At 43.9% G+C, this 25,976-nt stretch overlaps 1 protein-coding gene across 2 annotated transcripts in view; it reads right to left on the bottom strand.

Moving 5' to 3' along the window:
- Window positions 1-677: 677 nt before the first annotated feature.
- Window positions 678-25,976, bottom strand: part of ARHGAP25 (Rho GTPase activating protein 25) — an 85,246-nt gene continuing 59,947 nt past the window's right edge. For both annotated transcript variants that reach the window (XM_059187864.1, XM_059187863.1), the window contains 7 exons: window positions 18,695-18,902; window positions 13,263-13,395; window positions 9,864-9,937; window positions 8,661-8,782; window positions 7,779-7,975; window positions 4,506-5,038; window positions 678-1,525 (listed from right to left, as the gene is read on the bottom strand). In XM_059187864.1, the coding sequence (XP_059043847.1) occupies window positions 1,318-1,525; window positions 4,506-5,038; window positions 7,779-7,975; window positions 8,661-8,782; window positions 9,864-9,937; window positions 13,263-13,395; window positions 18,695-18,902 (1,475 nt within the window). In that variant the 3' untranslated portion in view covers window positions 678-1,317. The remainder of the gene's footprint in view (window positions 1,526-4,505; window positions 5,039-7,778; window positions 7,976-8,660; window positions 8,783-9,863; window positions 9,938-13,262; window positions 13,396-18,694; window positions 18,903-25,976) is intronic.

Genomic DNA, 25,976 nt, shown 5'->3' with positions numbered 1-25,976 from the left:
TCTCATCCTTATTCAAAGTCTGTCCTGTGTGTGTTTTCGGATATGTATGATAGAGTCGTGTAGTAGTACCTGTATGTGATTTCTAAGTAAAGCAATCTATTAGAGGGTGTCTGCTCAAGTATTTTCTTCCGATGGAGTACATGGTCAAAAGAGCTTGGCGATCACCTGATTAGAACAATGACAAGCGCCATAAAGAGTCCTCTTTCCTACTTAGTGAGGCGTGGGGCCTCACCAGGGCCCTCAGCTAGGCTCCTTAATGTAGGAGGAGAAATCAGCTGTCTGCTCAAAGACCCCTCTCCCAGCTGTTCTCTAGGGCCTCTGGTCCCTTTCAGGAGTGAAATCATTTGCATTTTGGTGAAACAGAATATTATCGTGATTATTGCTATCTAAAACCCCCAAACCAGCCTCCAAGGAAGTGCCACCATGGGGAGAAGGCCTCTGTTCACAGGCCCACAGTATACAACTGTGGCCATGGAAAGGCAGGACCGGAATCCAGCCCAGGCCCTGCTCACCCAGCCATGTGCCGGGAGAGGAGTGCATCTGCCTCAAGGAAGGGGCACCTTTTACTAAGGCTCTCAAACGTGTCTGTAAGGTTTACCAACAGCCCTTTCTTTCTTTCCTCCTTCACTCTCTCTTCTTTCTTCCTTTCTCTTTATTTGAATATGATTTCTCATCAATTTTGCCTTCATAAATACAAAGTTTATTGCTCGCTTTGTCTTAGTCTAATAATAATTTTGACTTTCCAGCCCTAGAGAGTGGGCATCATGGAAGGGGGTACAAAATGGGGCCTTGGTCAGCAGGTGAAGCCCCCCAAAGCACAGCTCACCAGCTCACCACAGGTGAGTACAAGAAAGCTAAATGTCATTTTTTGTCCCTGTGTCTCAAGGCCATCATGAGACCATCTGATTAGATGAATTGTTCCCCAGAGGGGGAAAAAAAAAGAACTAATGCCTCAGTCCAGCCTTGGTTGGGGCCAGTCTATTGCCAGGTCCTGGGATGTGGCCTGCTTCAAATGTCTCCATTGGACATAGTCACCCAGCATGGAAAGTTCCATTTCACTCGGCCTGAGACCACAGTGGAATAATGCAATCCTTTTGAATACAGCCACAGAGGTCATGGATGTCCTCACATGTCCCTGCTCACTCTCATCTTCCTGCCAATTCTATTGGTTTATTTCACCAGGAAAAGTGATATTTCTCCTCAAATGTCTTCTCCCTCCTAGGGAGTAATTTTGCCTCTCAGTCATCAGGTAGCACCGAGAAAGGGAGTGTGTTGGGTGAGCCTCTGTAGGCTGCCTTCATGGTATGGTTGGAACCCTCAAGCATCAGCTTTGGGCTCTTTCATCGATTTGACAAATTCTTTGACTTCTTCTTCCAGGGCCTTGTTCCTCCTCTCAACATCTTCCCGGGAGCGCTCCACATTGCGGAGGCTGATTTCCAAGGCTGCAGATTTCTTCTTCTCCTTCTCCAGTTCTTCATTGAGCCTCACCACCTTGGCCCAGACATCATAATTTTCCTTCTCAAGGCTACAAGGAAGGAAATAACAGAATGAAAGAACAGGGCATGAGCTCTAGACTCTCCCTTCACCCTTGCTCACATACTATCCATTTTCCTTTGTACCTCCCAAGTCCTATATCCAACTTCCACCCCCCACATGCGGACTTCCCAGTAAACCTGAATACCCGGGGCATGTCTGAGCCCCCTCTTGTCATTTTTTTTTTTTTTATTTGACAGACAGAGATCACAAGTAGGCTGAGAGGCAGGCAGAGAGAGAGAGAGGAGAAAGCAGGCTCCCTGCTGAGCAGAGATTCCCCATGTGGGGCTCGATCCCAGGACCCTGGGATCACGATCTGAGCCAAAGGCAGAGGCTTTAACCCACTGAGCCACCCAGGCGCTCCCCCTTGTCATTTAACACGATCTTATAACATCTTCTGTGTTGTTGTTTTTCATGTTGTTCTATGTTTTGTATCTTCTATTGGATAATTAAGTATTTGAAAGAAGGAACCACTATTTATATAATCTATATCTATATCTATATCTAAATTTTTTTTTCCACCTCCACAGTGCCTTGCACATGTCCTGCAACAGAAATGCTGATTGGGGGTTGAAGCTCCATATTCCAGATTCCCAACACCTGTGCACACATGACTGCCTGCCCATCCTGCTCCCAGGGAGAGTAGTGCAGCAGTGCTGCCTTCTCCTCTTAAGACCTCCTCGGGGAGGAGATTTGGAGAACTTCAGGAGCTGCCCTTTGGGAGCAGGGGCCATGGCAGCCCCACCCTCATTTCTGAATCTGCTCCAGGTGAAGAATCTGTTAGGTATCTGAATTCCTGGAAGTTTCCCTGTTATTAGCCCAAACCTTAGTCTAGTCACAGGTGCTCCCTGCTCTTCCAAGCCTTGCTGAATTAACTCCTACGAATGAGAGTACAATGCCATTTTTAAGCTCAGAGAGGAAATTTCAGGACTGTGGGGAGATTGTGTGATTGGAAATTTGCTTCAGAATTTCACTCTGTGAAGCGTTACCTCCTTGTCCAGCACCCACTCCCCACCCCAAATGGCCTATTTTTTTTTTTTTTTTTTTTTAGTAGAAACCTGAGTTCCCATTTGACCCCAGCCTGGCTCCTGTCTTCAGGGGCTTCGGCTGATTCTCCAGGTAATGGCCCTTCTTTGGAACCTTGCCTTCCCCTGCTTATCTCTTCCTACAGCTAAATTAGTCTCATTCCTTCTGGCCCTCTCTAACAAATCCAGTTTTCTTCTCCAAGTTTACACATGCTTCCATCTTGCTTTGGGAGAAATCTCAACTGAGAGAACTGCTGCTAGATTTTGACCACTGCTGCTGGTGGAGAGGTGGAATCTGGGTGGGCTCAAGAGCCTGGCTGACCCGGTTCAAATCCCAGCCCTACTGATGATTATACTACCTGAGCCCCCATTTCTTCCGTAAAATGGGGATATTATCTGTCTCACAGCATTGCTGTGGGGATTACATGAGAAGGTGTGTCTGAAACACGAAGCTCACAGCAGGCGTTATAGACTGTTAAGTCTCCTCTCTCTGTTGAGGATGGGGGACCCCTCTGATGGGTGAATTCAGAGGACTTGGTTCCCCATGCAGGAGGAAAGGCCCCTCCATGGCAGCTGGGCTCGCCCTACCCTGCCAGTGACATCACGTGACAGCGCAGTAGGAAACTCCTCTGGGACGCTTACACCACAGACAAGATGGCACTTGAGGGTTGTCGTCCTACAAATGACTGATTTCACGTCCTTAGACAAAGATTCTCCATTTTGCTTTTAGACGGGCAGCCTTCTATGTAGGAAACAAGGAATCAGGGCTCACAAAGTCTTCCTTTCATGTGTCTGAGCCTTAATGGACTTAAAAAGTACCCATAATTTGAAAGCCCCACTAGTTCGCATTTTACTACGTCATGATTTGTGTTCATATGGGCTAAGCTGGATTGAGCTTACGTTCATGAAAAGTCAATGGTGTGAAAAAGATTTCAAGAAAATAGTTTATCTACCCCGGAGGCCACATTTTGTCCAAGCACCTTAGGGATGTGCATGACAGTTGTGGCAATAGCCTCCGTGTTGGCCTTCCATTCACCTTGGGGGTGGGGGAAGGTGAGCTCAGTGAGAAGCCAGTGATTTGGTGAAGGTTTAGTTAAGCAGATCTGGCTGGAAGCTCTGCCTCACACAGGCTTTAAGGTGGCTGGCAAGGCCTTCTGCCCTCATCTGCCCTCTCTCCTATCAGCTACTCCCCACTGTTCCAGCCCACTGCCACTCTTCCAATGCCCGAACAGACTGACCTGCTCCCTTCCACACCCTCTGCATCTCTACTTCTCCCTACCTGGCTTGTTCTTCCCCCACAAATGGGCCTGACTTATGCCCTCATCTCTTCAGGCCTTTGCCCTAGTGCCACCTTCTCAGTGAAGCCTTCTTGACCATCCTGTTTAACATAGGAACCCCCTTTTTGGACCTCCCAAACTTCTGCCCTGCTTTATCTTCCCCATAGCATGTTCCAGCATCTAACATAGCATATATTTTAATTACTTATATATATATTCTCTGTTTCTGATAGAAGGAAAACTCTATAAGCACGGAGACTTTTGTCTGTTTTGTTCAGTGCTATTCCCCAATAGCTGAGATGGTGTGTGGCACACAGTAGGTGCTCAGTAAACATTTTCAGAAGGGATGACTCCCATTTCTATGAAAAAATTTAAAGTTCCTCTTAATTTTTAGAGCATGTTGACCCTTAAAGAATCATGATTTGGAAACTGTTTAAGCTGCATAAGCTACACACTTCACTTTTTCATGAATTTAACCTAAAACTTAAAAGAGTTTTTACTACCGCAGTCATCTCATCATTCCCTCTACCTCTTTCCTCAATTACACCCAACTGCTATAGATTACTGCATTCTCTAAACTCAAGGTTTCTAACATCACTTCTTCAGCAGAGGAGAACAATTTCTGTTGCTTCTGAAAATGGAAGCTGAGTGATTGCCCAAGGTGACTTACTTTTTAATCTGTTCCTCATACGTTTGCTTCTGTGTTTCTATTTCCTTTTGCAGCTCCTGGACCACCCTCTGCAAGGATTCAAGTTCCTCTTCCCCAGAGTTCTTTTTTCCAGCCCCAGTTTCAGAGGTGGAGCTGGCAAGAGTTTCTCTCTTGGAATCACAAGCTTGGTAAGAGCTAGCAGCTGCCTCATCCCCAGGGGTACGGGGCGGGGCAGGGACATTATCGTAGGTGGAAGTCCGCTGGGAGTCTGGGCAGGGGGGCACGCCTTGAGACATCGTTCTCCTGTGCCCTTCCCCGGCCTTTACCTCTGAGGAAGGTGACCAGAACTCATTTTTAAAGATCTCCACTTTGCTGCTGTTGGCACCTTGAAACGCTGATGTCAAGAAGCATTTCCGATTAGGGAGTGTCTGAGTCCTTTTCCGTGACTGCAGCTTCCAATCACCTAGCTTTTCCCTGGGGGCTTTACTGCTCTCTTCCAGAAACCCATCATTCGGCCGTTGTCCGGTGGGGCTGGTTGTGTCCGAGTCGCTGGTCTAGAAAGAAATGGCCATGGATGTCACATGGGTTTTTACCATGTGTCAGGTTCCCAAGATAAGGATTAGCAACCTGAAAGAAAGAATCTCCAGGCTGCACACCCGTGAAACTCTTAATGAGAAGACCATCTCTTAATTCATCACATTATTGATTATCTGCATGGTGTTTTTTTTTTTTTTTTTTTCCGAAAGGATATTGCACTGAAAGGAACTAACTCATGCTCTAAAAATCAATTGTCTATTAGTGGTAAGAGAGTCTTAAAGTAGGATTTTTTCATAGCTTTAGGATGAGGAGGCCTTTCTAACTAGAACTCAAAATCCAAAAACCATGAAATACAACTGTGATAAATTTAACCTACGTAAGTTTCCATGACTCCCCAAATTAAAAAGAACAAAAATAAAACAAAGAAATCACCATAAATAAAATAAAAAAAGAAATGACACGCCAGCAAAAATATTTATAATACATATCATGGACAACGAGCTACTCTCTCGTATAAAAAGCTCATAAAAATTGACAAGAAAAAGACCAACAACCAACATAAAGATGGACAAAGGATAAGATCAGACCATCCACAGACGGAAAGAAAAATGCAACGAATCCTTACACATAAGAAAAGATGTTCAACTTCTCTCATTGTTTAAAAAAAAAAAAAACCCAAATCAAAATTAAAATTACTGAAATATCAGGGTGCCTGGGTGGCTCAGTTTTGGACTCTGGATTTCAGCTCAGGTCATGATCTCAGGGTCATGAGATCAAGCCCCACCTTGAGCTCTAGGCCCAGCTGAAGATTTCTTCCTCCCTCTGTCCCCCCCACACCCTCTTACATATATACTTATGCATTCACTCTCTCTCTCTCTCAAAAAAAAAAAAAAGTGAAATATAAGTTCTCATCTATCAATAATACACCTCCCCAAATCTGAAAATACATTTTGTTAGTGAAACTATAAGGAAACAGGCTCTTTTGTGCATTGACGGTAGAAATATAAAATGGCACAACCTCTATTTGACAATTTTAATAAAAATTACACATAAATCTACTTAACCTCTGACTCAGCAATCCTTATTCTGAGAATTTATCCCAGAACTACATCTACTCAAGTATAAGATGAAGCATGGTCAAGGTTATTAATTGCAACCTGGTCAGATGAGAGGTCTATCCATGTATTGACATAAAAATATCTTCAGGATATACTCTTACGTGGAAAAATGCAAGATAAAGATAAAGAGTAGATGTATGTGTGTGTGCGTGTGCACGCTTGTGTGTGTGTGTGTGTGTGTGTGTGGAGAAAGAGAGAGCAAGAGAATATATTTGCATAAAAATGTAAATAATTTACATTCATATCTGTTTGCATAAAGAAACACTGGAAGGATAAATACGAAGCAAATAAAGGTGAGGAAGGATGGAATGGATGGAGATAGCAAAGGAAGCAAGATTTCTTAATACATAGTTTTTCTCATTTTAATTTTTTTGAACCATAGATATATAAATTAAAAAGAAAAAAAGAAGAAAAACAATGAGCCCTAAAATCAGAAAATCAAGGCCTAAGCTCTCCTTCTAATCTATCACCTGCTTCCTCGACCCTACCTGGAGACAGAAGCCCTGGGGCCTCAAAGTGAGCGCTAGAACTAAAACCCACTCTGTAACACCCTAGTGCTGCCATTTTCCGCCCACTGGTCAACCTCCCTGAGCCTCCAGTCCTGAAAAACAAGACGTGGATGACAAATTCTGCCCTACAGAGTTATGGTGAGGACCCCAGAGGTGACCTACTTATGTTTCCCATCACAGTGTCTGCCCATAGCTGCCCATACTGTTACAATAAACAGAAACCTATCAAATAAGCATAACAATGTCTACTCCCAAGGACCGCTAATTGGATTTCATTGTATGAAGTATGAGCATTTCTAAATATTAATTTGAGGGTGTTGGTAAAATGCATCATGTACAGACATCACCTAAGAAAAATCATAACTACTACCACTACCTATCCTTTTTTCATACTTTTTTAATTATCCTCAGGATTAACAGTACTATAGACAACTTCATTACCAGGTCAACCAGAAACTTTAAATTTATCTCTTGGTCACATAAAAAGAATCAAGCTGCTACAAAAAGTTCATGGCTGGTTTTTTTTTTAAGTATTTGTCTCTAAAAATACATAAAAATATTTGAACTTTGTAAATTATTGGCCTCAACTACTCTACATTTCAGAGGTTGCAGAGTTTTTTGACTTTGGGAATGTGAGCCACGACCTTTTAGTACAAATGAGGGGAGTGACATTGCTGAGACAGCTTATCAGGGAATGAGAAATATTACATGAACACATCACAGAAATCACGTTTCATGGATTAGCGGGAAACCAGTTCTCTCTGGACTTTGACCTGGAATTTTCAATAACTCTTGCTAAAACCCTTACAATGTGACATATAATTTCCCCTATTGAACTTTCCTGGACTGTGTTTGGAAAGGCTTCCCTTTTAGAGTGGGCTTTAGTGAGTATTCTCACTGCTTAGTCACTGGGAAACTGGCACACGTATCACTAACCCCACCTCTAGGATGCCAACAGAGACTAGATTTTGAAAGAGGTCAGCTTTCAAGATGCATTCAAATGGCTCTGTGTCCACTGTCATGGCATCCTCTAAAACTGCTCAAACCTCCACCCCAGACTAGCACTTACATGGAATGACTTGGACTAAAGGAAGAGTTAGAGGGAAGGAAGAAATTTCTCTGCACCTTACCACATTACTGAAGCTCTCTGTCCTAGAAATTGGAGGGTCTTCAGTGGCATCCCAACCCACAGAGCTTCGAGCTACTGGAGGTTTCTTAGGGTCATTTTTCTGAGCAGGGGATGACAGGGGTGCATCCTTGGACTTGGGGAAGAGGACTTCGTGGTCTCTGATCATCATGGTCATCACTCTTTGGATCTGAGGAGTCCCTGAAAGAAGAAAGAGATTTGTAGACCTGGACCATGGCAAGAGGTGGGCAGTCCTCACAGTCTCCACCCAAGGGATGTCTCTAAATTTGGCTCTAAAACCACAGGGCCCAAAAGGTCAGTCTTTGATCAGAAACTAAGCAATACAGTAGAGAAAATGAAGACATCTTTCTCCCCTGATGTGGTCCTCAACATGTCATCTCATTTCTTATTGCACACACAGTAAATACGTGCCAGGTGTACTGCCTTCCCAAATGCATGGCAGACATCAGTACTCTATGCCAGCACTTCTGTTCACCAAATCAAGACACAGCCACAGAAGCTTTTTCAACACAACTTCACAAGTAATCTTTTGTGAGTTATCTTATACAATCAAGCTTGCTTTCTCTATTCACTGGCAAACTTGCTTTCTCTGGCTAAGGGTATTTAAAAGTTATACAAGACTAAAAAATACTGTTTTTGTGCTAGCCTTTTGTACTGTGTGACCACTGGCTCAATTTTTCACCATTCTGCTCAGCTGAGATCTGGAAAATGGACATAACTTCTGCCCTGCTCCTTTCACGGGGCTATTTCACAGTAGGGACAAGGGAATCAACTGAAAATGCTTGGAAAATTGCAGTGCCCTTTGATAACTAGATAATTGTTGTCACTTCCTCTGTACCTGCCTTCCCCACGGGACCAGCTATACCTCTCATGATCACAGCAGGGTCTTCGACCTTCGACCTGATGAGATTCACACCAATCACGGTAGCCAGGTTATCGACACTCATCTTGTTAACACCACAGTTGAGCTGGATTTCATGTAGGAACCTGTGGGCAGCCAGGAAGTCCCGTAGTAGGAAATAGAAAGCTGCCAGAAGGAAGCACTTCCAGATACCACAGAGATCTCAGAGATGGATCCCATCTCCTTCTTTCTAGTCTCAGGAATGGGACTATGATTACAGTGCCAAGCATCTCAATTCTCAGTGGGTAATCAACAACTAGAAAGAATTTTTACTATAATTCCACCTAATGAAGGCATGAAGCTCTCACCTTCCTTATTAAAAAAAAAAGCAACAACCACCAAAAAAAAACACCTGACAATATTGGCAAAGGAATTTCTAAATACCTTCTCCAAAACTATTTTTAAATGGATAGGCTGAAACAACTTAAAATTCCAAATACATAGAAACTACCAAATAAATGGTGGTGTTTTCAAACGAGGAAATATTATGGAATACCATAGTCATTTATAATTCTATTTTATGACATAGGGAAATGCTCAAAATATAATATTAAACCAAAACCAGTAGGATACAAATACATACAAAAAATTGTTCCCCAATAATTTATATTGATATATGTAAAGATCTTTCATAGAAAGAAAAATATCCAGAAGGAAATATGCCCAAGCAGTAATAGTGACTTTTGCTGAGTGAGGACACTGTGTATTATTTTTATTTCTTATTTATAGTATGTTGTATTTTTCTGGTTTCCAAATCAAGCATGTATTACTTTTATAACCTGGATACTACAACATGTTACGTGTTGCCATGAATGTCTCCAGGACACTAAATTATGGTCCCAGAGTCGGGAAGATGGGAGATACTGCTAGAAACATTATAAGGATTTTGGGTGTTCCTGCATGTCCCAGGACTCCAGGCAGCCCTGGGGCAGGCCTAAAGGAGGAAGCATGTTCACTTTGCTTGCCAATCAGACTTGGAATGGATCCTTGAAATTATCTTGTGGATAAAGGGAACTACTTCAGTGCTGCATGAATATGGCTGACCTTCCCAAGGTCTGGACCAGAAGCTGTGAGTTCAAAGAGACCCCCTTTCCTCCTCTAACTGGGCCTTTTTTTTTCTTTTTTTTTTTCTGATACACCTAGAAAGTGATGCCAGGGGACTTTTACCTGCATATGTAGCTCAGGAGGCTATAGTTGTCTCGAGGAAGGATGGACAGCTGCTTCACCAACTCCTGCTGAGCCTGGGAAGAGATTTTACACTGTAAACCAGCCTGCTCCCTTTCCAGCAATGAGACTCTAGAAGATGGGGAACATAACTGATGTATCGGTACAGAAGCAGCATGGGCAGTCACTCCTGTTCCATAGTTTTTGTGTGTTGTTGTTGTTTTTTTTTTTTTAAGAACTTTTCACTTTGAAATAATTATAAATTCACAGGAAGCTGCAAAAAAAAAAATAGTATGGAGAGGCTACGGATATTTTTACAGCCCATTTTTAAAAATTTGTCATATCCTCTTCCCCAACTCAGAGCTACTCTAAGGCAAGCATGATTTGACAACTCATACTCTTTTTTTTTTTTTTTAAAGATTTTTTTTTATTTATTCGACAGAGAGAGATCACAAGTAGGCAGAGAGGCAGGCAGAGAGAGAGAGAGAGGAGGAAGCAGGCTCCCCGCTGAGCAGAGAGCCCGATGCGGGACTCGATCCCAGGACCCTGAGATCATGACCTGAGCCGAAGGCAGCGGCTTAACCCACTGAGCCACCCAGGCGCCCAACAACTCATACTCTTAAGAATTGTTTGCTTAGTGAATGCTTGAGATCTAACACTCCAGTAAAGAACTGGATCATAACCAAATACCCCAAGCTATTTGGTATTTAAAACCAAATACCCCAAGAGAAGAGAAGTGAAAAAAAAAAATCAGTAGTGAGAGAATAAGGAAGTTTCTAAGAAGGGTTTTAAGCAATATGGCCTTGCTGAGACCTGCTGGGACACAGGATAGGCTGACTAATCTGGGGGCTGGGGGACAGGTAAAGGTCAGAATGTTCTAGCTCCATGAGACCATCATACAAGGAATGCATGTGCCAGGGAGGGGAAGGACAGAGAGATTTTCTTAGTTCTTTTCATCCGCAGCTGCCTGTAGTGTCTGTAGTCATTGCCGATAACGTCGTGATTATAAAAGCGTGTCAGTTAACATGAGACACACGTCATGATTATAAAAGTGCGTCAGTTAACATGGGACACACAGGCTCCCTCAACCCTGAGCAACTCTCCTTTGCACCCTAAGCCCTGTCAGCCTGCGCGCAGTGACTTGGTGCAGACTCTCTGTATCCAGGATGCTTGCTTCATACTGGGATTCCATCCTCTTCAGTTTAACAAGCCAATTCTTCACAAGGCTGATGTCCTCTGCCCTATCCAGATGAACATTACCCTAGATTAGAAACTTAGAAATGTTGAGATGGAGGAAAGTTGGGAGAAGCAGGTCCTAAGTGGGGAAGTTCGGTGGGCGTGGTGGGGGAGGGAGTCTTACTGTCAGATCTGCATCTGTGTACCTCCTTTGTTTTCCCTGCAGCCAGGGGCTGAGAGGTTGCCTGGCCTTTCTAGCCAACTTTTAAACCTCATTCCAAAAAGCGTTGTTGCATTTATTCTTCTCCTACCCACTTAAGCCCCCATGTTGCATCACCACAAAGAGGAGCTGATATGCCTATATTAATTAAGATTTGTCATGTCCTCGTTTCACCCCCCACAAAAAAATTCATAAATCCTGCCCCAAATCATGCACTCAGCTACTAAATTTAAAGTGGTTTGAGGTATTTGATTATAGTCCCATTGTGCATTGGATTGTTACATCCCAGGAAGGTTGACACCACGATTGGCTTTATTTGCGTTATGTTGCTGAGGAAGATCTGTATGAGATCACGCAACCTAACTTTTGGGTCGGAAAATAGCTACAACAGCTCCAGCGTATTTGCTTCACCTGTATCATCTCTTTCATTTCCTTATGTTGAAATACAAAATCACCTTTTATCTTGTACCAGGATCCTCTTAAATGGTGAAGCTCTTTGCCCTGAGTTAGGAGAGAAGTTCTCATAGTTTACTCTTTCTACCCAGTCTAGGGTACTATTGTTCTGTGGTTTAAAAATGTGTGTATGTGTGTATATATATAAAATATATATCATGATATATGTGATATAATGATATGATGATAATGATATAATATATTATCATATGATACCTTATATAATATATTATATATAATATAATGATATAATATATAATGATATATACCATTATATATATGTGTGTGTGTGTGTGTATATATATATATATATATATATAGTTTTCTTGGGGTATACTATTTAATAAATTCTAAAATAGAGAATAAACCTCTCCTTAAAACAATCATTTAAAAATATCATTCACCTACCTCATATCTCTTGTCCTCAAAACAATCCTAAGTATAGCAGATGTTATTATGAAATTTGTCTCAGTTTGTGCTGTCCAGTACAACAGCTACTTGACATAGGTGACTATTTAAATAAGAAAACAAAATAAAATTAGGAATTTGGTTCTGTAGCTGAACTAGCCACATTTCAAGTGCCCAATAACCACGTGTGGTTAGAGGTTATCATATTGATCAATGCAACTATATACCAGTTCTGCCATTATAGAATGTTTTGCTGTAAATGAACTCTAGTAGAAAATGCTTAATTTGCCTAAAGACAAAATCAAAGTTAAATCCAGGTCTTCACTGTAGGCATTTCTGTGCACCATTTTGCCAAAGAGAGCTTTAACACAGTAGTGCTAAGAACTACCCACGCCCCCAAGCAGAGACTTAGACCCTAATTATTAGCAGTATTAATAAAAGTATTTCTTAGGCATTTGATTTTGCAAATCCTGGTTAAAAACCATGAAGATCTTTTTATTGTTAGATGGGTTTTCCTGGTTTCTTTTGTTGGTTGGTGTGTTTAATTAACATGAGTCCAGGGTAGTGACTATTGACTATAAGACCTTTCTGGAAACGATTTACATAAGATCACAAATCCTGCAGGCAAACACGATGCCTTCTAACAAGAAGGCATCCACAGACACTGACCACAGCCCTGTAAGCAGCTGCAATGGAAAAGAACAAAGAAAAGCTCCTTGTCCTTCCTTTCTCTGTCAAATGCATCCCTTGTATGTCTATGCCTGACACTCATTCACCATGGAACTAGAACATTCTCACCTCTCCCCTGACTTCCAGTGTGTCAGCTCTGTCCTTGCGTCCCACGGGGTCTCAGCAAGGCCATATTGCTTGAAACCCTTCTCAGAAGCTTCCTCTGTCTCTTATTAATTTTACAGTGACTTGGGTGTATTCAATGATATTCAATTCTGCACTGGATTGTTACATCTCAGCAAGGCTGTCACGATGATTGGTTTAAATTGCCTTTTGTGCTGACAAAGTTCCAGTTTGAAAAAGTATCTCACTCAAAGTTATGGGTTCCCTGACCCACCGTTGCTTGCCCACCAGAATAGTTCAATAAACGACACCTTCTTCCAAAGCAGGACAACTAACTTCAATGAGATACAGACCTTTGCCTCATCTGCATTCATGAGCTGCCCACAGAGCAGGAACCCCTCATATTGATTCCAGGGAACCACGGGCTCTGGGAGGTCACGGAGGTAGAGCTTCAACAGGGAGGCCACTGTGTGCACGTCTGTCTCTCTGCAAAAAAATACGCAATGTTCTTTGAAAGTGAAACTCCGGAACATTCCTCACCTCCCCTTAGTGATCCACTGAATAGAACCTCAGGTTCCAAAAGGGAGTTTTGCCAAGGAGTAGAGTCTGATACAGATGTATCTGAACACAACATCTTTACTAATCTTCTGGAATAATGACCCCCAATACTTCTTCCTTTATCTCTTCTACCCAACTACCTCAAAGGTAAGTTCAAGGTCTATCTTTTCATTGATCCTATTAAATTATCTTTGTCTTCATCTCTTTCTTTGTTCTCCAAGTTCCTTAGTGCCTCACAATTTTGCATTCTCTACTTAGTCTCTAATTTTTCATGCAGTAACTCATTTATATCTGTGGTCCATGATCTCGTTTAAGCCTCGGAGAGCTTAAAACGTTTCTGGGATTCATTTACATATTTGCACAGTCACGCTTTCAGTCAGTAAGCATTGACAGAACCTACTAGGTGCAAGATACTATGTCAAGCACTGCAATTTCAGCGGGGACCCTGAGGGATACACAGGACACCCAGCCTCATTGAACCACAGAGCTGTGCAGACTCACACATTACCAAGTCATTACAATATTGTGAGGTTAGTACCATGACCAGGAAACCCAGCACCTAGGACTGTATGAAAGTATGAAAAACAGGGACACCCAGTGGAGAGTTGGGGAGCCATGGGGACAATCTGAAGAGTGACAAGAAGTTACAGCAGGGGGAAGGGAGAACATGGGTAAGGGAGGGTGGGGAGCAGAGGTCCTGCTGCAGACACATAGATGGTATTCTGATGGCTGCCTGTTAACGAGGGAGGCTCGGGTTTTTCCAGTACAGCTTCTCCAGCTTACAGCAGGAGTGGGTAACCCTTGGCCCAGGAGTCAAATCTGGCCCACTGCCTGTATTTGTACAGCCTTTGAGCTAAGAATGGATTTTATGTTTCTAAATGGTTGGGAACAAAACTCAAAGAAAGCTTATTCCATGGCCTGTGAAAATATGAAATTTGAATTTCAGCCTCCCTACAATGTTACAGGAATACAGTCATGTTCATTCATTTTTGCATTGTCTTTGGCTCATTTTGTACAAAGATTCTGCTAAGAGCTGAGCTGAGAAGCTGCAGCAGAAACCGACTGGCCTACAAAGTCTCGATATTTCATATGTGGCCCTTCATCGAAGTCCACTGACCTTCTGCATTTATTCTGCAGTTCCGTAAGAGAAAATAAGTCTGAGTCTACCATATGCTTGAAGTTCATTAGTGAAGAAATTATTTGCTTCATATAAAAAAAATCAGTATTCTTAAGCAACTGTCCAGGTAGTATTTTGAAAAGCTACAATGTGGTAAGAGGTTCACACCATGTGAGTGTCTCCTTAGTTTTAGGGATGGGGAATATAGAATTGGCTGGGAGAAGAGCTTCCTGGAGAAGGGGCAGAATGGGTCAGTGTGGGCAGAAGGAGGAGAAGGGAGGCATTGGAGGGGGCAGAAATGAGAATGTCAGGACTTGACATTCTGTCTTGACCTCCCGAGTAAGTATTTTTTGTTTGTTTTAATAGCCAGTGTTCAGAGCTGTCTCCTGAAAAGGCCCCCCTTTTGCAGCCTCAAAATGAGACTGTAAACTGGCATAGAGCCCAGACTGTGGTCCACTGTTGCCTCAGGAAATTGAGGGTGGGAACCATTCACTTAAGGTGGGGCTTCTGGAAAAGCCTTCCCTGCTGACTCACTGCCTAAAAATATTCCTGGGCAAAGCCCTCTTGTCAAAATACATGAGAAGTTCCCAAGAAAACAGCAGAAAGACAACCTGCTGACACACATTATCCGAAAGTCCAAGAGTGGGTCCTCCTCATGCCCCAGCACCACAACCATCTCTATGGTCTTAGTAAGATCCAGGGCCTCTCCCTCACTCCACATCCAGTTAGCTTCCCAAGCCCCTCAATCCTACCCGAATGTCATTTGAGTTGCTCTAAGTCCTGCCCCCCACCCTTCACTGCTCTATTTCAGAAGGTAATGGCCTCCTGCCAGGATCTTGCCCCAGCTTCCTCTCTGGCCTCCTGCCTCCACGGTTCCATTCTCTGACATTCTGTCCACTACCTGGCACAGTCCCCAACACACAAATTACACCCAAGCAATGAATGTTGCCAACAACAATTTGAAATAAGAAAGACAGCATCAATGATACATTAAAAAAACAGAATCTTTCGAAGATAAATGACAATAACAAAAACCACAAACTACTAGATAGTTCAATCAGAAGAAACTATGATAGCAAAAATATCTAACATTAGAAAAAAGAAAGGGTTATAACCATTGATATAGTGTAGATGCTTCAAAGTTATAACCAAAGAGCACAATTATCTATATAAATCATCTGGGAATATTTAAAACCAGAGGAAGCTTCCTGATTCATTTTACTGGGGGAAGATAATTCTGTTTGTCCTGACTAACCCCTCGTGCCTCCTTAGTGTGTCTGAGTGTAAATGTCGTTTCTCTTTGGAGGGTCTCTGTAAATCCACCAGAATATGCCAAAGGCTCCTATTCTGGGGCACCTGGGTGATGCAGTCCATTAAGCATCCCACTCTTGGTTTCAGGGTTGTGAAAGTGAGTCCTGGGTTGGGCCAACTACAAGTCCATTTAAGCTGAGATGCCCTTCAACAGACAAATCAATAAAGAAGATGTGGTCCATTTAGACAATGGAATATTTCTCAGCCATCAGAAAGGATGAATATCCAGCATTTGTGTCAACATGTATGGAACTGGAGGGGATTATGCTGAGTGAAATAAGTCAAGCAGAGAAAAATAATTTTCATATGTTTCACTCATATGTGCAACATAAGGAATAATATAGAGGACATTAAGAGAAGGAAGGGAAAACTGTAGTGGGGGAAATTAGAGGGAGTGATGATCCATGAGAGACTGTGGACTCCGGAAAAAAACTGAGGGTTTCGGAGGGGAGGGGCAGGATGGGGGGATGGGTTAACCCAGTGATGGGTATTAAGGAGGGCACGTATTGCATGGAGCACTGGGTGTCATATGCAAGTAGTGAATCATAAAACACTACATCAAAAACTAATGATGTACTGTATGGTGACTAACATAATAAAAAAATTTTTTTAAAAGACTCTCTCTTTCTGCCCTTCTCCCCCACTTTCTCTCTAATAAATAAATCTTTTTAAAAGGGGGGGAGGCTCCTGCTCTATGTTCTCAGAGTACCATCCAGTTTTCAATTTTAGCACTTAACACAATGGAAATTATGCAATTATTTCAGGAAATTTTTGGTTTAATATCTGTGCCCCCATTGTAACAGGGTCAAATCAGTTGTCACAGTTATAGTCTAAATTTCCAGCATGATTTTTCCTGATTCTGCTCTTCCTTCAACCCAATGAAACATCTTTAAATTATTTTTTTTTAAGTCAAGGACAAGGGCAAATCAGGAGCCAGGTGACTTCTGAGTTCAACCCCTGATCCCCCAGAGATTAGCCCAGGCACCACGGATGGCTCTGCCAATCCTTCCGTGGTAGCACGGACCTTAAAATGTGGCACATCTGTATGTGTCTCAGAGAACTACAGCTATCAGAAGCCCATTAATTTTGTGGATGGCAGAAGCTCAACAAAGAGATTTTTAAATGTACATGTATATGTTTAATGAGAATCTGATCTAGGTGCTCTAGAATCTACCAAATAAAAACTCCTTTGTTTCTCTTCATTCCAGTGAGACAATTTGGGGGATCTAGAACCACACGTATGACCAATGTAGGTCTGGATGAGTACCTACAAGGTTTACGTAGACCTAAGTCTCGGCCCTAGGAGGACTCTTAAGAGCCCCCAGGCGACCCCTCCTAGTTCTCATGTGTAAACTCTACTTCTTAGTTCTGGGGATGGAAGGGTCATGACAAGCTGTGAAACTTTCCTTCTTTCAGCCCCAAATATTTCCCAGGAATCAAAGACTATGACTCCACCACCCAGGCTGACTTTATAGGTCCATAAAATCAAGCCCAAGGCAGGTTATCTGACAAAACCCTACAATCACCTCTATCCCTCCTGGCTGAGTGTTCACATCCCTTAGCAACAACTCACCTTTATCTTTTGATCAACTCAAAGCTAATTAAAAACATAAGAAGAAAACGGAATACAAAGTTGGTGAGCTTAATTGAACAGCTGTCTGATAATGAAATGCAATTTATAGTGCTGCTGAGAGGTCCGTAAATTTGATGCCCATAACCCACTACAGTTACTGTAACAACTCCACCCATTGCTTTCCTGTAAAAATACAGCGCTCTTGATAAGTTAACCTACTGCACACTGAGGGCAGCAGAGACGGACATGTGGTGGGTCAAACTCAGATAGTGGCCGTGAGACTGGAGAGAACAGGTGGTATGAGAGATGCTTCAGGGAACAACGGGCATTGCTGGAGACGGGAGAGGATATCAGGGAGAGGGACCTAATGGCATGTAGCTGTTCATGGTTCTCCCAGGATCAACCCTGTTCCTAGGTCATAAATAACCTCTTGGGGAATTTCAACCTTTGGAAACTGGATAGAGTTGAGGCCTGTCTCCCCAAATCTTGATTTATGGGCTGCTGATTTGGAAAGAACAATAGCTCTTTCTTGCCAGCAGGACAAGAACACACAGGCAACCAGGGTGAATATTGCACAACAAGCGGAGAGCGTCCAATGTCGGGGTGGAGGGTGTACCAGCTGGCTGCGGCAGAGCAGGAAACCTTGGCTAGGGAGCAGCAGGAGGTTGGGCAGGCAGGCGATGGTGAGAAGAAATGTCACTACAGCTGGTAGGCCCCAACCAAACCCGGGCAACCTCCACAAGGGAGACATGGGGGCATGCCAGTCTGCTAAGTCATCATTATGTACTCTCTCCAAAAAGGCTCAGAACTAAGTTGAGAGGTGGACGCTACTGCAGTCTTCCAAACTAACAAGAAGTCCTGGTTCTGGCCATTTCCGGAAAGCTGTGGAAGAACATCAGAGCCCTTGGGTATAGAGACAGTACGTTCTCCACCACGCTGAATCGAACCGTAGAGCCAGCTCAGCTCTTCCACAGTCCTCATCGGCCCGGCATTGTGGGCCTCAAGCTAGGTCCCCTCCCACCATGGCACTCCCCCTCCTGCTACATCATCGAGGCCCTAGTTCTAGTTCACGTCATTCCTCCTGTAAGTGATCAGCAAAACAGAAGGCTCTCTTTACCACCAGCCAGGGCTGTGGAAGCAGCTGTGCAAGTCCTATAGCTCAGCTGGTAGAGAGAAGTGTCCCTGCCTGAGTGAGGCAGGGGGAGGGTACGCTGAGGACAGGGTACCTGTCAAAGGAGGGCCGCTCCCCAGCATCAAAAGCATCTCTGAGCTGCTTCACCAGGTTGTCCTGCCCAGGCAGTCGGAAGATGCCCTCTTCATTCAGACCATGCTGGAGGATGAACTCTGCACACTTCTCCACCAGGATGGGCACCAGGTGGGGGCCGAATTTCTGCTCATAGGCTACGGTCTCATCCAAACGCTGGCCAAACACAGCTGGGAAGAGAAAGACAGGACCTGCTCATCACTCTGACTTCCATTGAATGAACTGGTAGGTCATAGTGCTTTGCCCAGATCTGGATTTCTTTGTGTTGCCTGTAACCTCAAAAGCTGTAGTGCAATGATACTAGATGAAAGGCAGGAGACAAGTCACCCATAATATTTCCTGGGGCTATACATTTGGGGCAGTCTCTGTCAGTCTTTCTCTCTTGACCCACGTTCTTACAAATTTAAAATAACAACTCACTTTTACTGAGTACATGTTGTGGGCTAGAAACTGTGCTAAGCACTGTGCATACCTGTTCTCATTTAATCTCTACAGTAACCCCACGAGGTAGTAGAGTCGTTTTACTCACCTTACTATGAAAGACACTGAGCCTCAGAGGCACTAGTGAACTTGCCAAGGTCAGGTGCCAAGGCATGGTAGTCAGAATTCAAGCCCAGGCAGTAAACTCAAGGAAATGTGCTCTTAACCGAAGCAGAAAACAGGCCATTTTGAATTCTGCTTGTGTCATATAGCTTCAAAATATAACAGTCTATCACATGGCTGTCTCATATTGTATGAAACCATTGCAGCATTTTTAATAATTTAGATTGTTTACTATGTTTTACTACTTTTATTTATTTATTTTTTTAAGATTTGCAAGGAGGAGCAGCGGGAGAGGGAGAAAAGCCTTAAGCAGATTAGAAGCCTGACCCAAGGCCTGATCCCGGGACCCTGGATCATGACCTGAGCCTAAATCAAAGTTGGTTGCCCAACTGACCGAGCCACCCAGACACCCCATATGTTTTACTATTTTTAAAATTGCCACAGTGAACATGCTTATCCACCAAGCAGAGTTCCTGGAATATATTTGGTGCAACATATAATTTCTAATTAATTGCTTAATTGATAAATTAACATTTGGATGGGTGAACATAGGCTTTTTACTCTTTTGAACTATTTCCTTAGGGCAGATTCCCACACGTTGAATTACTAGGTCAAGTGGTTTGAACATTTTTATGACTCAATGGTATGCAAATTGTTGTCCAAAAATATTTTTCCAGATTACACTGCCTCCAGCAAAGCATGTGTGGACCAGCTCTAACCCAGCCCTGTCAGTACTTGGCTCTATAATTTCCCCATTCCAGTGGTATAACAAGGTTAGTTTTTAAGTCGGGATAATCGTTGGCTACCCATTCTCCTACCAGGTACCCAGGCCCTTTGGTTCCTGGAAGCTCAGAAGACAGGTCATGGCTTCACCTCCGCCTGATTTTCCCTCTGTCATAATTAGGCCCCTGCTACAATGACCATTTCAACTACCAGGACACTGCTTCCCAAAGTCCTTTGGTTTTCCCCATGGGACTCTCTCTTTCAGGTCCGCTGTATCCAGTCTCTAACTAATGTGGATTCCACCTGGGAAAAGCTGTCCTGAGCTCTTGAATCTACTGTGTCCTCTGCACTCCTAGCCACTGCCCTAAGGCAGACTAGACTACTCTCTCACCTATGACAGCTGTGGTCTCTTCCCTTCTGACGTCTTCAAAACTCTCTTGCTGCTTACCTTTCTAAACCACCTCCAATTTACCTAAGCACATTCCCTCGCCCCCCAACCCTGCTCTTAATAGTCATCTACTTCTTCCCCAATTGTCACAGTGGCATTTTCCAAATTACCCCCTCAAAGTCCTAGGGGCTTCCTCTGCAGCCCCTCATCACATCAGGTGTTGGGAAGTGAAGGAGGTGAATCTGGGAGGAACTGAGCATGGGGTTGTGGGGGGGGGGGGCGGTGGTCCTTGTACGCCCTACTCCCAACCAAATCCACTGGACTGTTGTCTGTTTTACTTACTGCATTTCAGTGAGACCGTTTGATGAACTATTTTTGTAGCTAGAGTCTGATAGTTGGGGCTAGCATTGCTTGGGTTGGCATTTGACCTGACCCCCCCCACACACACCCCAGTCTGACTTCAGATCACGCCCCCTAAGACGCCTCTCCCTGATGTTCCCCAAAGCCACAGCACTCTCCAGTCATCATGCCCTTGGATGGTCTTCTCAATTTCCAGTCTGTTCATCTCTCCTTCCTTGTTTGCTGGAATTCTATTTGTCTTCCTTGGCCTGACTCAAATATCATCACATCTGCCAAGCTTTCCTTGACCCTAGCCTGAGAGACTTTGTCGCTACTTTGTGTACCTGTATTCCTTCTCAAATGTCACAATCCCTTTTGACATTGTATGGTAATTATTTGTATGTGCCCATACCCTCTGTATGACTAGGTTCCCCACTTCTGGAAATATGGAGATGCTCTCTTTTCATCCCCAGTGTTCAGCCAGGCATAAGGTAGATAGAAAGTAAGATTTGCTGAATTACTTAAAGAATTATTTCTTAAGCAAGTGCTTTCCCTGATTAATGACAACTGTGGTGTTTCTTTAGTTTAGGCACTGGTAGAGATCTCCTTGGTGAAGAATTCAGCTTCACACTAACATTTATTGAGTGTCAGCAGCAGGCCATGTGGAATGAGTAATACAGACAAGAGAATGTAGGATATGGTTCTTGCTTTCAGTAAGATTGCACTTGAGTCATGGAAATGAAAGGACAACATGCAATATAATAAGAAACAATTAGAGAATATCAACAGCAGTATAGAATTTGGTTCCTATATGTCTGTAAATGATTGAAATAATCTGACTTAAAACAGACCACATGGCATTTGTAAAAATCCCTTGAGGGGCACCTCAAAGAGGGAGGCAGATGGGTTTCAGAGCAGCTGAAACTCAGGCTGAAGGGGCCCCCTGGACCCTGACAAGGAACCATATCCCAAACACGATGTGGGGATGTACGTGGAGACGTCAGTGCTGTCAAATGGGAGCTCTATTCCCGAGGTCCAGAGGCAAGAGCTCTGTTTGCAGATGACCTGGAATCCAGCTCCTTCTTACAACCCTTTGGGTAATAAGTCCTGTAATTTTTCTCCCCAGGGGAGATGTGCTCATCCTCTATCCCTTCCAGGCCCTGCTCTCAATCATTGTGATGTCACTCTCGCCAGCAAACCCACATCCCAACCCTCATCTCTCCTCCATCATCTCAGCTCTACTGATTCCCAGTACCCTCTCCACTCCTCCATCTGGTCACCCAGTGCTCCCAGAGCTCCCAGGGCACACAGCATTCCATATCATGGAAGGTCATATTCGCAATCTCGGTAAAAACTTGGTTCCAAATCTTCCCCACTTGCCTTGCACTCACCACCCCTTCCTTCCCTTCTCTGTCTCAGCAGATGACCTTGGCTCCTCTTTAACTTCTCTTCCTAAGTGAGGACATGATGATGATGTCCTCATCTCCGGGCCCTGACTTTCTGGTCCCTCCTCCTCTGCCGGTCTATCTGTCTGTTCTCAGAGGAAGAAAACAACCCTGTGCTTTCCTCTAAAATATTGCTTTCTCAGCCTGTGGGTTCCATCTTTTCTTACCTCTTCTAGGACTTCACTTCTTTTGTATTTTAAATTTTTCTTTTTTCAATTGAAAGAGCCCACGTGAGTCCAAGTCTGCCAATTTATTAAACAATAACTTCCTGTCCCAGCTCTCAAACCACCACTACTTGTCTTCCTGTCTTCATCAGTATACTCATAAGAGAACATGTCTACTTCCAGCCTCACCGGCTCTACTTCTTCACTAATCAACCTCTCAGCCTCTCAGCCCATCCCAGTCTGGTTCCATTAGCCCGAGTCTTTCCATCCAATCCACTCAATAAAATTTCCAGTTCAGAAATGGCCAGGCATGGCCTATGTCCATTCCACACCCTGCTGGTCTTCCCTGAAGACCCTTGATGCTGTTGATTCTCCTTCCTCATCAAGACTTTATCCCTATGTGATGACAAAGCCATCTGTTCTCATTCTATTCCTATGTCCTTGCCGGCTTCTCTGCAATCTCCTTTACTGTGCTCCTTCCTCCACCTGCTCCTTTATTTAGTATGTCACTTCCTGGCATTCCAACTCAGCCGTCTCCTCCCTCTAGATATTCTCTTTGGCAAGGTCCCATGATTCTGTACATTTGGATATCGCCTATAGACTGATGACTTGTAAATCCACATGTCTGGTTCAGAGCTATCTGTCTATCTATCCATCCATCCATCCATCCATCCTTTCCCGTCAAAAGTCTAATGGCAGTCCCCCCAGTGTCTTCTCCAATCTCACTCTCATCCCACCCCCAACATTCCCAAATCATTACTTATCCTGTAGCCTTCTTCCCAATAAATAGCATTCAGTCACTCAAGCAGTAAAGCATCAGGCACTTTCCTAGGCACAGAGAGTACAAAGCCATCAACACAAGGTACTTGCACTCAACAAACCTCATTAGCTGAAATGTGAGTGTTAGGACTGTCTGCAACACCCTCTCTTTCCCTCGAAACTGATCAGCACTTTCTAAATTAAGCCATCTCTCTTCTCTGTCCTTGCTGCTATTGTCAAAATTATTGTGATGGTTTCTTTTGCAACCCTGTTTCTTGTAAACTCCTCCCACTAGAATTCACAAAATCATTCAACAAATACAAACTGAGTATCTGCTGAGGACGAGCCTCTCTGGTAGCTGGAGATTAGGATAAAAAGAATGAAAAAAAAATGTCTTTGCTTTTGAAAACTCTGGAACTAACACCCTTCCTCCTTCTTTCCACCTGGGAACCTGATTTTCCAGCAGCAGGAGTTCCAACTGTCTTCTCCTCAGAGGGAACTGGTCCCTCCCTTCTCTGTCCTCCCAGAGCGCCCATAGATAGCTCTATCCTACCATTTCTCAGGTAGTTTAGTTTTAAACATGTCTCTCTTCTTCTGGACTGTGGACTCCTCAAAGGCAGACAGCCTGTCTGGTTTACCTTCTATTTTTATTTCCTGGAGCAGAGCCTGGCACATGATGGACCAGTCCTTGAAGAGCTTTCACCGGCGGTCTCCCATTGCTCTCGTCCCCCACCCCTTCTCTTCTGAAAGTACTCTGATCAGCACTTCTCCAAACTTGCTCTTGTCAAAGAGATCAATGGCCTTTACATTTTTGAAACCAAGAAGTCAAATTCTCAGTCTTCCTCTTAACTGCTCTATCAGCACCATGTGACAGAGCAAATCACTCCTTCTGGAGACACTTATCACATGGTTTTTGGCACTCCCACTTGGTTCTCAATTTATCTCACGGGCCACACTTCCTCAGCCTTCTCAGATAATTCCTCCTATTCTCCCTGTCCTCTAAATGTAGGAGTGTCCCGGGCCTTCCTTCCCTCAACCTCATGTGCTTCCTAGCACTCCCACTGTTTTCATATTACCCATATAACAAAGACACTGAACTACATGCCTCCAGCCTAGAAATCAGTCAGAGCTCTTCCCTCCAACAAGAAATGGCCACAGCAGACTGTAGATACCACAGGACCAACAGAAGAGGAAGAGCATCCTGGTTTTCTTTAGTTTGTTTCAATCAAGCTTTGTCACTCTCCATCTCCAATCACATACGAGGAGTCTGGAATAGAAAACCTTCCTTGGACTCCAAAGACCCAATCCTGAGTCACACCTACCTCTGACTTCTCAGTCCTGATCACTACCCTTTGATTCTGGGTGGACATGAAAGAGCCTAGACCCCAAGGAAACGAGGGAAGGAAGAAGACAGCAGACAGTGGGGTGGGAGGCACTTGAAGACCATTCTCCACCTCGGGCTCCCCTGCCTCTCAGGCTGCCCCCACTCCTTCAAAGAACTAGTGCCCCTGCTCTTCCTGCCCTTGGCCAGCCAGTCACTCAAAATTGTTCCTCACTCCGGTCCAGCCACTATTAATAGAGACATTGCCATATTAATGGGTACAAATCTTAATTGATTAATTCTAATACAATGTAATAATTGTAATTATTAATGCATTTGATTAATTAGGCTAATTTTATGAAGACATGCCCTAGAAGGTGTCGTGTGCGCTCTCACTTAGTCCTCATAAGAACCTTACAAAATGTGGTGCAAAAACAATGAATATTGTTACGCTGAAAAGGAAAAAAAAAAGAACTTTACCAAAAAAAAGACATTATTGTTCCATTTTACAGATGGATAAACTGAGACTTAGATTAGGAACTTGTCCACTGTTGTATTTACCTCATGATTCTAAATTTAATACTTTAATCTTTCTTGTTTAAAGCCAGTGGAATACAATTGTCTAGGTGAAATTTTAAACATCATTAAGTCTCAAGGGGAAGAAGAAAGGGGTAGGCGGCTTCCTAGTCTCTGTCTGTGGCCATCCTCTTTCACCCTTTACTTCTAAGCTTCCTCCTCAGACTTGCTAGGCAGCCCCAGGATACTGAGTTGCTCTGGGGAAGCGAAAGCGGAAGGATTATCTGTCAACTCCTTTCTAACCTCATCTCTCCCTTTCATATCACACATACATTCCTGGGTTCAAGACAAGAGCCCCTCCCCATGCTGCCTCTGGTCCAGCCCAGAGGGACTGCCCCGCCCCGTCCCCTTTTTCCACTGGCCTTTTGTGGTTTTTGTTTTGTTTCTAAGATTTTATTTATTTGACAGAGAGAGAGGGATCACAAGTAGGCAGACAGGCAGGCAGAGAGGGAGGGGGAAGCAGGCCCTCTGCTGAGCAGAGAGCCCGATGCAGGGCTTGATCCTAGGACCCTGAGATCATGACCCAAGCCAAAGGCAGAGGCTTTAACCCACTGAGCCACCCAGGTGCCCCCCACCCACTCGCCTTTTGACCCAGCCCTGGTACCTGCTTTCCAAGGGGTCAGTTCCAGGAACAGTCCCATCTCCATAGGAGAGGGAAGGGGAGCTGGGCAGAGTGCCTTTTAGTGGAAGAGTTGAATCACAAAATAGGGAAGAAATACCTTTCTTTCGGAGCTTGGGGGTTTTCCTCCTGAAATTCCAGCAAGAGAGCAGTGCCAGGGCAGAAAAGCCACAGCCCAGGTCCCACTGCGGCATCCTAAGAACATGAGGCATGATGGGGTTCGAGGAATCACAGCCTCTGCCGGGGCCAGCCTAAAGCCTTCCCTCCTCTCCAACCTGGAAGAACCATCCTCTCTCGCTTCCAGATCAGCACATGCTTGTAAATACTGCTCAGGTTCTGACTCCAGCGCGGAAATCGTGGGATCTGT

Source organism: Mustela lutreola, chromosome 9 (genome assembly GCF_030435805.1).
Source record: "Mustela lutreola isolate mMusLut2 chromosome 9, mMusLut2.pri, whole genome shotgun sequence".
Classification (NCBI taxonomy): Eukaryota; Metazoa; Chordata; class Mammalia; order Carnivora; family Mustelidae; genus Mustela; species Mustela lutreola.
Note: the sequence above shows the minus strand (reverse complement) of the source record. Positions and strands in the feature narration are given on the sequence as shown.